This window comes from Prunus avium, chromosome 4 (genome assembly GCF_965620075.1).
Source record: "Prunus avium chromosome 4, drPruAviu1.hap1.1, whole genome shotgun sequence".
Taxonomy (NCBI): Eukaryota; Viridiplantae; Streptophyta; class Magnoliopsida; order Rosales; family Rosaceae; genus Prunus; species Prunus avium.
In genome coordinates this window covers 24,953,919-24,968,932 of record NC_142287.1, presented here as the reverse complement: position 1 = coordinate 24,968,932, position 15,014 = coordinate 24,953,919, and the positions used below count along the sequence as shown (strand labels likewise).

The 15,014-nt window shown below is 39.7% G+C and overlaps 1 protein-coding gene across 1 annotated transcript; it reads left to right on the top strand.

The window, feature by feature from the left end:
* The first annotated feature begins 436 nt into the window (after nt 1-436).
* LOC110774502 (L-type lectin-domain containing receptor kinase IX.1-like) lies at nt 437-6,506 on the top strand. Its single transcript, XM_088251382.1, has 2 exons — nt 437-1,198; nt 4,932-6,506. Exons 1-2 carry the CDS (start codon nt 543-545, stop codon nt 6,376-6,378), a joined length of 2,103 nt encoding a protein of 700 aa, XP_088107508.1. The 5' UTR covers nt 437-542; the 3' UTR covers nt 6,379-6,506.
* The last annotated feature ends 8,508 nt before the right edge of the window (nt 6,507-15,014 follow it).

Genomic DNA, 15,014 nt, shown 5'->3' with positions numbered 1-15,014 from the left:
TGAGAGTCTAACGCATGTTTCGTGGGAACTAAAAAGTCTTTGTCCCGGTGGATTACCAAATACCACACAAAAGGCACAAAGCAATAAACAAGAAAATTTAGACCATGATCTTTCTTTAATCTTTATGCACTGAAAACATATAAGTTTTTTTTTTTTTTTTTGAGAGAGAAAACACACAAGATTAATTTGTAGGAACAGAACAGATGCTGGATGATGAGGATGGCTTGTAGTAACTATAGCAGTGTCTGCCTATTTTGCCCAAGGGAAAACAACTAAATGGCTTGAAGTTGGATCACGATAAACTTTTTATACCAGGATGGCAATCCTGCATCAGCACAAAGAAATAAGTAATTAAATAAATACATGTCAAGCTAGAAAGTCAATTGCTAATTTTCCCCTGGCGTCATCAAAGTCCAAGTAAAAATTATTTTGATTTGAATTGGTAAGCAAACAACTGCTGATTAAAGCATTTTCAAATATTAAAGTCTCTGCTCTATTTTAAACCCAACAATTTGATCTGTGACCTTACCAGCAAATTAGAAATGGTTGTCCTTCTTCTTCTTCTCTTGTTTCACTTAGCCCCTTGTGCAACCTCATTAAACTTCAGTTTCCCCACCTTCCCAAATAGCATCATCAACACCCTATCTCTCGAGGGAAATGCTTCCGTCGACGGCAAATTCCTCCGACTCACCAATAGCGCTGTTGACGACCAAAAAAACCAAAGCGCCGGCCAAGCCACCTACAGCCAACCCTTCCTCCTACGCGACAACGCCACGGGAAAACTCGCTGATTTCACCACAACTTTCACATTCACCATCAACTCGCAAAATAAAACACCCTATGCAGACGGGCTCGCCTTCTTTTTGGCACCAAACGAGTCTGCACTCAACACAACAATAGGCAGAGGCGGCGCTCTTGGCCTCCCCATCATACACACAGAAAAAAACGAGTTGACGAATCAGTACCCGTTTGTGGCAGTGGAGTTTGACATCTTTCAGAATACAGAGACGTATATCCAAGATCCCGCCGGCGATCATGTTGGTATTCATGTCAACTCTGTCAAGTCTAATGCTACCAGTCCGTGGAATGGTGGCATTATGGAGGGACGAGACAATAATGCTTCGATTCGTTACGATTCTGGATCAAAAAATCTTAGCGTTACCTACACTACTTATGAAAATGGTGTCTCGGTTGAGAAGTATCTTGATTACAAGGTTGATCTGTTGGAAAAATGGCTCACATTAAGTATGCAAGTGAAGGAGGAAGCGACCGGTCGCTGGGTATTTGCGACCGGTCGTTTTGAAGCAGATTCGAAGTCTGGAGATGAAGCTAGAAGTCGCGAAAAGCGACCGGTCGCAAGGTGCAAGCGACCGATCGCCTTCAGTCAGAGTGCAAAGCGACCGGTCGCCAGTAACGGGCGACCGGTCGCCAGGGCTGCTGTGCTGTTTTCTTCCACGCGTTTTTCAAGAGGTCTTCACATGTGTTGGTTCCCTACCTAATCCCTCGGGCCTCTAAGGTGTGTTATGGGTTCTAGGAGGTCTAGCAAGGTGCTGGAAAAGCTGGAGCACCATTGAATGAGGATTGTTGACTTGTTTTCAAAGAGTACCTACCTTATAGCTCTAGATAGGGTGGCTGAAGTTGCAGCTATCAATGCTTAGCCTTTGGTCTGCCCAAGTTGTGGTCCATGTTAGGTAACCAAGGGCAGAATGTGGGAGGAAAGAAGGAGTCTCTTTTGAAGTCCAAAGGCTTGTGTATTAAAGGGAAGAGGAAGCAAGACAACATGTGTGGTTAATCTCAAAGTTGTCAAGTAGCTGGGAGCTATTGTGTTCAAAGGGAGGTTATCTCACCAAGGGAGGAAGAGAGAGAAGGCAATCAGTTCAAGAGAGAGCTGAGTTGGGTCTTGAGTGTCTAGACACCAAAGGAGGGAAACACCAAGTGTAAGAGAGTGTTCACAAGTGCATCAAAGTGTTGAGCAAGGGGTGAGAGAGAAAAGAGAGCTTGGGAGAGAATAGAGTTCTAAGGGGGTTTTCTTTGTAAACCAAAGTTGTAACTTATTCTTTCATTAGTGAATTTCTCAAGGGGATCACCAAGAGGATGTAGGCAATTGCTGAACCTCTAAAATACTTGTGTCACTTTTTGCTTGGTTGGTTTCTCAAGTGTGAGTGTGTGATTCATCCATTCTTGTGTGTGTCACAAAGTCCATCAACAACAAGATCATTATGGGAGGGTGTGTTGAGTTTGTTCTCAATTCACAACAAGTGGTATCAGAGCTGAGTTTGAGCAGCAAGTTCTAGTGTGTTGAAGATGGCAAGGGACAAGGAAGGTGAAGAAGGAGGTAGCTCTTTGCAGCAGAGGCAACCACAATCTGTCACCATGAAGGTGGAGTTGAAGCCTTTCACAGGGAAGGAGAACTTCACTCTATGGCAAAGGAGGATGAAGTCAGCCCTTACACAACAAAATCTTAGCATTGTCTTGGGAGGCAAGGAGAAGAAGCCAACAACCATGACAGATGCGGAGTGGGGTGTGCTAGATGAGTTGGCTAGAGGAGCCATCGAGAACTACATCACCGATGAGGTGCTCATAAATGTGATGCAAGACACAGCGAAGCAAACATGGGAGAAGCTCGAAGAGATGTTTGCGGGGAAGTCGCTGTCCAACAAGCTCTTCCTCAAGGAAGAACTCCTAAATCTTCGGATGGAGGAGGAAGGTAATCTAATGGAGCATTTGAGCAGCTTCAATAGATGTGTTGCTGATTTGCAAAGGATGGAAGTGTTGTATGATAAGGAGGATAAGGCACTCATGTTTCTAACATCCTTGCCTCCGTCTTATAAACATTTCCGAACAACGCTTATGTTTGGGAAGAGTACTTTGAAGTTTGAGGAGGTGGTGCAAGATGTGATGACGCATCACCGGATGTCCCAACGTTCGGAGGAAAACTCTCAAGACACGGGTCTATTCGCAGGGGGCCGTTCAAGCAAGCGAGAAGGCAAGAGCAACAAAGGAAGGAATGCTAAGTCCAAGGACAATGAAGGGTGCTTCGAGTGTGGGTCTAAGGATCATTGGAAGCGGAATTGTCCAATATGGAAGGAGAAGATGAAGAAAGCTGGAAGTTCAGCCAACTTGTGTGATGAGGACACATGTGATGAACTCTTGATCGTTATGGAGGAGAGTAACGGGGAAGTCATAGCAAGTTCTTCTTGCATGCAAGATTAAGTAAAGTAAGGAAGGTTCATCATCAAAGGTGCTTGAATTCATTAGTGCAAAAGGTGAAGTCAAGACAAAGGATGATGAGGAGGATGTTGTTGAAGAAAAGCTTCTTGCCAAGGTGGTCATGGGAGACTCCATTTGAGGTGGAGCTTGACACAAGGGCTGAAGAAGGAGGGCAACAACAACAAACTCACAAAGGGGTTCTACTTGAGGTGGAGCCATCATCAAGTGCAAGGTTCGGGCCCAAGGAATCCATCAAACCATCCATAGGTTTTTGGATGGATGGACCAAGAAGTTCCAGCCACGTTTCGGAGTGCTAGAGGGAGCATGAAACGGGAAAGTTGGAGAGGTGCATAGATGAAAAATAAAGGTGTTCTTAAATCCAAGAGCAAGGAGTGCTAAGTGGGGATTTAGTGAACAAAGGTTTGGTATGTGTTTTGCATATCAAGGGAAGTCTATGATTCAAGGTTCCAAGAAGGCAAGGAGCAACGAATTTGGCAAGGGGGAACTCTTTTCTGCACAAGAGGTCCAAGTTACTCAAGTCTAGGCTTGGGTGGAGCACCTTCCACCAAAGGTGCATTGAGGCAAGAGGTGTATTGTCATGGTGGAGCTCTTGGAAATTACTAGAACGATTTCTAAGAGGTTTGAAGAGGTTCTAGAGTTCAACAATGGTCCATGGGATGATTAATGGTTCGTCAAGGTGGAGATTGTTGGAAAAATGGCTCACATTAAGTATGCAAGTGAAGGAGGAAGCGACCGGTCGCTGGGTATTTGCGACCGGTCGTTTTGAAGCAGATTCGAAGTCTGGAGATGAAGCTGGAAGTCGCGAAAAGCGACCGGTCGCAAGGTGCAAGCGACCGGTCGCCTTCAGTCAGAGTGCAAAGCGACCGGTCGCCAGTAACGGGCGACCGGTCTCCAGGGCTGCTGTGCTGTTTTCTTCCACGCGTTTTTCAAGAGGTCTTCACATGTGTTGGTTCCCTACCTAATCCCTCGGGCCTCTAAGGTGTGTTATGGGTTCTAGGAGGTCTAGCAAGGTGCTGGAAAAGCTGGAGCACCATTGAATGAGGATTGTTGACTTGTTTTCAAAGAGTACCTACCTTATAGCTCTAGATAGGGTGGCTGAAGTTGCAGCTATCAATGCCTAGCCTTTGGTCTGCCCAAGTTGTGGTCCATGTTAGGTAACCAAGGGCAGAACGTGGGAGGAAAGAAGGAGTCTCTTCTGAAGTCCAAAGGCTTGTGTATTAAAGGGAAGAGGAAGCAAGACAACATGTGTGGTTAATCTCAAAGTTGTCAAGTAGCTGGGAGCTATTGTGTTCAAAGGGAGGTTATCTCACCAAGGGAGGAAGAGAGAGAAGGCAATCAGTTCAAGAGAGAGCTGAGTTGGGTCTTGAGTGTCTAGACACCAAAGGAGGGAAACACCAAGTGTAAGAGAGTGTTCACAAGTGCATCAAAGTGTTGAGCAAGGGGTGAGAGAGAAAAGAGAGCTTGGGAGAGAATAGAGTTCTAAGGGGGTTTTCTTTGTAAACCAAAGTTGTAACTTATTCTTTCATTAGTGAATTTCTCAAGGGGATCACCAAGAGGATGTAGGCAATTGCTGAACCTCTAAAATACTTGTGTCACTTTGTGCTTGGTTGGTTTCTCAAGTGTGAGTGTGTGATTCATCCATTCTTGTGTGTGTCACAAAGTCCATCAACAATAAGATCATTAGGGGAGGGTGAGTTGAGTTTGTTCTCAATTCACAACGATCTGAATGAGATTTTGCAGGGTTGGGTGATTGTTGGGTTCTCTGCTGCAACAGGTCTTGAGATTGCTCTGTACAAGATCAACTCATGGAGTTTCAATTCGACATTGCTGATTGATGAGAATGCAAAAAACAACACACCAGTAGCTCCTGAGCCGACCCCCATTGTTGAACCCAAGTCAGGAAATGGCACCAACATTGCACTTGTGGTTGGGCTGGTTGTTGGCGGGTGTGTTCTTTTGGTTGGTGGGTTTTGTTTGGTTTGGTTCATTTTTTGGAAGAAGGAGGGAACAGCGGAAAGTAGCGACAATGATGAAGATCCTATGGTCAACGATCCGATTGATGAGGAATTCGAAAAGGGGACATGCCCAAAGAAGTTTTCATACAAGACATTGGCTCAATCGACAAATGATTTTGACGAGCGAGAGAAGCTTGGAGAGGGAGGGTTTGGTGGGGTTTACAGAGGCTTCGTAAAAGATTTGAACTCATATGTTGCTGTTAAGAGGGTATCAAGTGGGTCTAGACAGGGGCTGAAGGAGTACGCAGCAGAAGTAAGGATCATCAGTCGACTTAGGCATCGAAATCTGGTGCAACTCATTGGTTGGTGCCACGAAAAGAGAGAACTCCTACTTGTTTACGAGTTCATGTCCAATGGAAGCTTAGATTCCCATTTGTTTAAAGAACAAAGCTTGTTAACTTGGGAGGCAAGATACAAAATTGCTCAAGGTTTGGCCTCTGGGTTGTTCTATCTACATGAAGAGTGGGAGCAATGTGTGCTGCATAGGGATATTAAATCGAGCAATGTTATGTTAGATTCAAATTTCAACGCAAAACTTGGGGATTTTGGGTTAGCTAGACTTGTGGACCACGGAAAACAGTCGCAAACCACAATCTTGGCTGGAACCATGGGTTACATGGCTCCGGATTATCTCAACACCGGAAAGGCTAGCAAAGAATCAGATGTCTATAGCTTCGGAGTTGTTTCTTTGGAAATAGCATGTGGGAGAAAACCCATCGATCCAAAGTTTGGAAGCTCTAAAGTCAATATGGTTGAGTGGGTTTGGGAGCTTTACGGAGAAGATAGAGTCAATGAAGCAGCTGACCCAAAACTATGTGGGGATTTTGATAAGAAACAAATGGAGTGCTTGATGATTGTTGGGTTGTGGTGTGCTCATCCAGACTACAACATGAGGCCTTCAATACAACAAGCAATTCAAGTGCTTAACTTTGAGGTACCGTTGCCGAATCTCCCATCAAAGATGCCGGTGGCCACCTATTTTGCTCCTCCGAAATCGCTCTCAATGTTGTCTAGAGATATTAGTGGTTCTCAAGGAGGCCAAACTGAGTCGTCTTCAGGCCAAACTAACTCCTCACAGTTCAGCGCACCTTCTTCTGCCACAAATTCTCATCCAAAAATTTCACTTGGGTAAGAAAGAAGCCTAACTAAATAATTTTGATTCTAAACTTTTAGAATTTTTGTAATTCCACTGTTGTCCTGTACGAGATTATGCATTGCACTCTTTGTTTTGATAATACACAAATTCAATATCAATTTAGTTACACAATAAGAAATGATATATATCTATACACGTTTATATTTTAAAACCATCATTTAAAGTAGTCCTACCCTGTATGTCTTTCCTAAAGACCGGACGCGCTGAAAAACCTCACCTACTCAACTTTCTTCACATTTGATTCACATCTGTTGATATGATGTGTACAATCATCGCACCTTTATAAACGAACACGTCAGTAAAGTCATCACGATTTTTCATGACACCAATAATTCTCGCTTAAGGATTTGCAGAGGCCTCTGTGTGTTGACATGTCTCTCTTGCTCAGTTTGCCCGTGACTTACCAGGAGACGAGACATTATGACCCACGTTTCATTAAACCAGTAGTAAGTCGTTACATGTCTCATTCATAAATCAAGTTGGATTCATTCATTCATGTCCCTACGTAATGTCATGTTTTTTATAAACAACTCAACCAAATGAAATGGGGTCCGCCACTAAAAATTGTTTGGAGAGTAGGGTTCTATTCGCGCGTCTGTAGTGCGTAAAAGTGGAAAATTTTCAGCTGTTCTCTCTCATCTCTCCTACTTTCTCTCATGCGGAGCCCACTTTCAAGATGTAAAAAAAATGTAAACCTCCAACTTATTTTTGCATCTACACTCATTCTATTTTTACACCCTAACCATTACATGTATTTCCGGCCAAAAGGGGTGTAAATGTGATATACACCCAACCACTGGTGATGCTCTAACGATAAATATTGGAATGAAGCAGAATGGATGCATACCATTTATTGCCAAACTCATTTTTATTTATATCAAAGGGAAGAAGTCAGAGAAAGATGAATTGTCTCTGCATCCAACTCCTCGAAGTTCAGTGCGTTTTCAGATGTCTTCTCAGCAACCAACCAAACAAGAAGCTTGGCTTGCGCTCCATTGATGACACCATTGATTAAACATGTGGGTATTAATTAAGGAAATTCATCGAGAAGAAACTTTAGGTTGGTGCTAATGGTTTTGGCTCTCTGCATTGCACCGATTGCCATATTTTCTTTCTGCAAGTCAGATCCTCTGTTTCTTTCACATTTTTCCAATGTCTTCTCATGTCCACCACGAAACGAATAATACGATTCAGTTATGGTTTTTTCTTTTTTCAATCGTTTCAATTGCTACATTACGAAACTCCAGATTATATATTTGCATATGTTGCGTGAATTATTACTGAAATTCGATTTGATCAAAGAAGTTTTAGGTTGGGGTATCTATACAGTTCCATAAAACCCTTTGATCCTTTTGTAAACAATTTACAAGTAATGTAACAAAAAGACACAAATTAATTTAGTTCTACCAAAAAACAAAATTTAAGCAGCATGACACACAACACAAACTTGGGCAAAATTTGAACCACAAAAATATATATATATATATCTAAAATCTAAAACAAAAGTTGAGCATGAAAATAAAGAAATGAAAAAATTCCCTCTTGTAAACAATAAAAGTTACACGCCAATCAACTACAAAGAAATATAAAAAATCTATGTAAAGAGTATAGCCGCGCGGCTATACTATTTAAAAATAAATATAAAAAAACCACCACTGTAAAGCAACGCGGCTGTACTCTCTTTTAAAAGAAAATACCGGGTATAGCCGGGCGGCTATAATATCTATATATATATATAAAATATAAACAACCCCCAGTAACGCCGTGCGGCTATACGCTTTTTTAAAAAAAATCCGGAGTCTAGCCGTTAGGCTATACGCTTTTTTTTTAAAAATCCCGGTTATAGCCGCGCGGCTATACTATATATAAACAAATAAAAAAGGACCCCAGTATAGCCGCACGGCTATATTATTTATATTTATAAAAAAAAGAGAGGACGGGTCACCCGCCTAGCGCCCAGCTAGCGATTATGCGCCCACGTGTCAAAAACAGTATAGCCGCGCGGCTATACCAGAAATATAATTTTTTTTTATTTATAAAAATAGGACCCTTCTAGTTGCATTAGTTTATACTTTATAGATATTAATTTACTAGTTTCGATATATGTACTTTATAGATTTAATTTTTTTAGTATATATTATTTTTATTCAATAATATGCAAAAATTATGTGCATAATACGTGAATGTTGTGTTTATTATTGAAAATTTTGTAAAAAACCAAGTGTATTAAACATGAAAAATACGTACGTACGTGTACAATACGAGCCAAGCAAAATATTCTGAGGAGCACCCTGCAGGTGTGAAACATTTGTTCTTGGAGTTAATCTGATGGTTGCTTCCCCTGTTTTAGAGAGCAAGCCAAAGCCAATGTTATGTTGCCCTTGTGCAACTCCATTAACCTTCAATTTCACCACCTTCAGCCCTGAATTTTACAACACTTTGATAAACATTGAGGGAGATGCGAATCTGGGTAACCCGTTCCTCCACCTCACCAAAGACACAGTAGGCGAAACACAAATAGGGAGCGTCGGTTGAGCCACCTACAGCCAACCATTCCTCCTCGGTGAAACCACCACAGGACAACTCGCGGAATTCACCGCAAATTTCACATTCATCATCTATTCGCAACATAATGCCACCTACACTGACCGGCTTGCATTCTTCCTGGCGCCAAGCATGACATTTCTCAACAGCTCAATAGCCACTGGCTGCTGTCTGGGCCTACCTGTCAACGGCACACGTCAAAACATTACAGTGCCAAAGAGTCAATATCCATTTGTGGCAGTGGAGTTTGATAGCCACTCTAATCTATATCTATTAATCATGTAGGTATCAACGTCAACTCTATCAAGTCTAATGCAATTGAGCGTTGGAATGGTAGTATTGAGGATGGACGAACAAATAGTGTTTGGATTAGTTATAACTCTAGCACAAAAAATCTTACTGTCGACTTCACTAGTTATGCAAATGATATCCAAGTGTTGAGGCATTCGATTTGGTTCATCTTGTGGAAGCTAAGGGAAAATGGAGAAGTTGATAAAGATTTTATGGTTAATGACTCTATGGATGAGGAATTGCTAAAGGGGATCGGCCCCAGAAAGTTTGCATACAAAGGGAGAGGGAGGATTTGGTGGGGCTTAGAGGCTTTATGAAAGACTTGAACTCATATGTTGCTGTTAATTAAGAGGATATCGAAATGATCTTGTTGGGTTTTTATGAAAGGCTTAGAGGCTTTAACAAAGTGATTTTATTTATTCAACAATAGATGGGTACAAGGCTTTATAGAGGACTAGGCTTATTGGCCTTCAACAACTAGAAATTGTTTACTAGGCTTATTGGCCCTTTTCCTATTTTCTGGCTTATTGGCCTCTTCTCTCTTAGCTCACTTTATATAAGAGGCAACACCTATTTATTGATATAGGCTGCCGCCATTGTCCAAGTCGGTGGACTTGGCTTTCTTCTCATAGCCACTAGTTTACAAGATTTTTATTTGGACTTTTTTAGAATGCCTACAACAATTATGTCTTAAAGCTTGACTTTGTCAAAGTTTGTGGATATTTTTTGAGTTTTCTACTTTTTTCTAGATTCGTCTAAATTCTTGAAGACAAGTGTGCGTTAAATTTAACAGATCTAAACAAAGGTTGTAGGATCTGAAGTAAGAGTTATCAGTCGACTTAGGCATCGTAATCTGGTGCAACTGATTGGTTGGTGCCATGAAAAAGGAGAGCTCCTACTTGTTTACAAGTTCATGGCAAACAGTTTAGATACACATCTATTCAAAGAAAAAAGCTTGTTAGCCTGGGAGGCAAGATACAAAATTGCTCTAGGCTTGGCCTTTGGTTTGCTCTATCTACATGAAGAATGGGAACAATGTGTTCTCCATAGAGATATCAAATCAAGCAGCGTTATGTTGGACACGAATTTCACCGCGAAACTTGGGGATTTTGGGTTAGCTCGACTTGTGGACCACGGAAAACAATCGCAAACGACTATTCTAGCTAAACTATTAGGTACATGGCTCCAGAATATGTTACGACAGGAAAGGCTAGCAAGGAATTTGATGTTTATAGCTTTGGACAGATTCATGTGAGACCGGTCGCCTGAACAATAACGACCGGTCGTTTTTGGGCAGATTTGTTTCTCTGTTTTTCAGTTTCGTGCTCTGCCCAGTTTTTGACCTATAACTTTCCAACCGTTTATCCAAATTTCACGTTCTTTATACGGTTGAATTCAGCACAGAAAATGGAAGAACACAACGAGGACCAAAAGTAAAAAACAATTACGAAAACAAACAAAATTTAGTAAATAAGACACACAATGTGTCAAACACACACACACACACACATTTGGAGGGGGGGGGGGGGGTTGGTTTGGTTCAAGTGACCTAATTCTATTGCATGAAAGTAAATGACTTTAAATTTAAATGAGAATGGCAGAGATGAGTTATCAATTTATGAAAGTACAAAGTAACAAACACTAGTGTTTCGGAATCCACCCTAAACAATCCTACTCAAGTTCGTGAATACTCAAATGATGAACTCTAAACGTGTTGATGAAGATGTTCGCAATCAAGACCATGGGTCGTGGCTCAAGACGCATTGATTCTCTCTAATATACGTAAAGTGCATGGTTCGTGCTACAATACTTGTGCCCTCCCCATAACCGAACCTAGGTATGGTTCGTACTTCGATTCAATTACAAGGAGAACCCATTAAGTTCAAAGAGAATATGAACATCACAAAAATCCTAATAGCATGGTGTTTACATTAGGCATTCAAGCAACCAATTCACAGGGTCCCAACAACCTCAAGAAGCATGCTTTCAAAGATGGCCAACCAAGGAAAAACATACATCAAGAATAGATTATTTTAGTGAATTGAAATTCATCAACAAAATCTAGAAATTCATACACTCAAGCATCAAAACAATAGAGTAATCATATTTAGGGCTTCAACCTAAGCCCTAGCTAAATAAGAAGTTACATTGAAACTAAGAAATTACAAGAAACAAATAAAATGAAAGAAACTAAGAACAAAGAGGAGAAAGAGAATGCATCTTCAACCCCTTGGATCCTTGCCTCAAGGCTCCCCAAGGTTCTCTCTAATTGTTATGCCATTCTCCCCTCCCCTTGATTGCTCCTTGCTCTCCTCCTTCTTGCTCTCTAGCTCCCAAAATCTCTGCAAAGTTTGGAATGATGAATGAATTCCTTCCCCCACGTTCAATAGCCCTATCATTTCAGATTGCACTCCCTTGCCCATCATTTCCAGCTCATACTTTTAATATAAAGTCTTGCTTTTGTTAAAGCCTTTGCCTTTGTCCCCTTGCCATGATGGGTTGTTTTTGTTCTTGTCTTCACAAAGATGCTCATTGCTTCAGAAAATATCTCTTAACCAAAGTAATTTCTTGTTACCAAAAGGCATGGTAACAAGTAGAAATGAGGTAACACCAAGTGAAAGTAAAACTGGCCCAAAACAGATTTCCAGAGCCAGCATCAATTGTTAGATCAGTTGGATAGGCTACACTTGTCCAATGGAGCTCAAATTCGGATATGTTGTAGTTAACATCCGTTGGAACAAGTTTCATGAAGATCTTCACCTCATCCTAGCACCAGAGCAAGCTGATCCAAGGACAAGAAGTTGACCTACGAAAATGAACAAAAATCAAAATTTATAACCAATAATGCACTTTTAGCTCATTTTCATTCTAACCAAGGTAAAACCTATGAAAACACAAAAAGGAAGTAAAAAGCTATAAAATGTCAAGAACTAACTCAAAATAATGGGTGAATAACATGATAAATCATGTGTAAAAATGAACCGAACATTTTCTTGTCTTAATTTGTTTTTTTTTTTTTGTTAACTTTATAAAATTAATTTTGTATGTTTATTTTATTTTTCCAAACAAATAGACCTAAAAATATTTAAGAGTTATTTACACTAACACCCCCTGAGGTTTTCGGTTTTTTCACAAAACTCCTTGAGGTTTTAGAAATTACACGAATACCCCTTGAGGTTCTAAATTGTTTTCACAAAATTCCTTTTCATTGATTTTTCATCCACAAAGATTGATGATTTTATACACACAAAAATGATCCAAATGACAAAGTTGGCCTTTGAGATTAGATTGCATATACTTCATTGAGGTTAATTTTTTCATTTGCATAATTTGTTTTCAATGAAATCGTTAATTTTTGGACAAACAATCAACAAAAAAGGATTTTGTGAAAACAAATTGAAACCTTAGGGGGTGTTTGTGTAATTTTTGAGACCCGAGGGGGTTTTGTGGAAACACAAGAAACCTCAGGGGGGGTGTTAGTGTAAATAACTCAATATTTAAATTCAGAGAAGATATGATTTCATCCAATAAGGACCGTTGGACCGTAAAGTACATTTAATCTGAACCGTTGGTATCTTATCACGTTTTTGCACACAATTCAACATCCATTATTGTTTCCGATCTACACAAAATTCAAGATTTGACATGATAGAAATTGATCTCAACTTCAACTGTTGGATCAGATTCTCTTATCTTCATCTCAATCCTTTGATTCTCATCTCAGATATCAATGATTTTCTAGAAATACCAAAGCTATCTCTACCATCACTTCATCAAAATCATCAATCCAATCTGAATATCTTACACCCATATACACCTAACCATTTTAGATATTTCCGGCCAACATAGGTGTAAATGTGATGTTCCCCCCTTATACACACCCCAATCACTGGTGATGCTCTAAGGATAAATATTGGAATGAAGCAGAATGAATACAGACCATTTATTGCCAAATTCATTTTTATTTATATCAAAGGGAACGGATGATACTATAAGTTTTTGCTTCAAAACAAAGGGGATGGATAACAATACTTTGTTAAATTATTCACACCGATAAGTAAATCAGTTTCTGCTTCAAAACAAAGGGGGCTGTCTATAAATCTGATTCCAAAAAACTGTCCCAATTGTAGTGTAATAAGACCCAAAACGTAGAACCTTTTAGGTGTTTAATCTAATGGAAATTAATTAGTGAAATTGTTTTTGTAATGCAAATTGTTGAAAGTGGGGAATCAAATACTATTCAATCAATATTTGGTTAACCATATATGCAATCTATGCGCAAACTATATTGCGAGTTTTACAGGGTTTTGGATATTGGAAGAAGTCAGACAAAGATGTGAATTGTCTCTGCATCCAACTCCTCGAAGTTCAGTGCGTTTTCAGATGTCTTCTCAGCAACCAACCAAACAAGAAGCTTGGCTTGCGCTCCATTAATGACACCATTGATTAAACATGTGGGGGGTTATTAATTAAGGAAAATTGATCTAGAAGAAGCTTTAGGTTGGTGCTAATGGTTTTGGCTCTCTGCATTGCACCGATTGCCATATTTTCTTTCTGTAAGTAAAATCCTCTGTTTCTTTCACATTTTTCCAATGTCTTCTCATGTCCACAACGAAACAAATAATACGATTCAGTTATGGTTTTTTCTTTTTTCAATCGTTTCAATTGCTACATTATGAAACCCCAGATTATATATTTGCATATGTTGCGTGAATTATTACTGGAATTCAATTTGATCAAAGAAGTTTTAGGTTGGGGTCCCTCTACAGTTCCATAAAACCCCTTGATCATCCTTTTGTAAACAATTTACAACTAGTGTACCAAAAAGATTAATTTAGTTCTACAAAAAACAATTAAAGCAGCATGACAAACAACACAAACTTGAACAAAATTTGAACCCCGAAAAAACAAAAAACAAAAAAAAAAAAAAATATATATATATATATATATATATATATATATTAGAAATTCTCTTATGCGGACATCCGGACGTTATTATCGTGCGGACGCCATATATTTTGTACTACCCCTCTTTGCTTTCCTACCTATTTACAATAGAATCCGCACGATAATAACATGCGGACATCCGGATAAGTGAATAACTTATATATATATTTAAGCGCTACATGCCAATCAACTACAAAGAAAATACCAGATTGGACGCGTTGCAACTTGCAAGACAACTAGCCCGACTAGACAAAGTTTAAGGGCTGAAAGTCCTTCTCTCCCTTCGGAACACTTTCGCGTAGAGGTCAGTCAACCAGGTCAAAGTCCTCCATCTGAAAATCTTGATTTTAGGTTGGGGTCCCTCTACAGTTCCATAAAACCCCTTGATCCTTTTGTAAACAATTTACAACTAGTGTACCAAAAAGACACAAATTAATTTAGTTCTACAAAAAAAAATTAAAGCAGCATGACAAACAACACAAACTTGGACAAAACTTGAACCCAAAATATATATATATATATATATATATATATATATATATATATATATATATATATATATATAAGCGCTACACGCCAATCAACTACAAAGAAAATACCAGATTGGACGCATTGTAACCTAGTTCTTTCATCACATTCTTTTGACGCGGCACATTAATTTGGAGGCTTGCAATTTGACGAGGCACATTAATTTTTTACTCTGAAAACGTTCCAATCCACTACTTTATTTTATTTTTTCAAAAAATTTCTTGGAAGTTACTTGATTCTTTGAAAAAATAAAGGATTGAACGCGTTCAGAGTCAACCAGGTCCAAGTCCTACTGCTGAAAA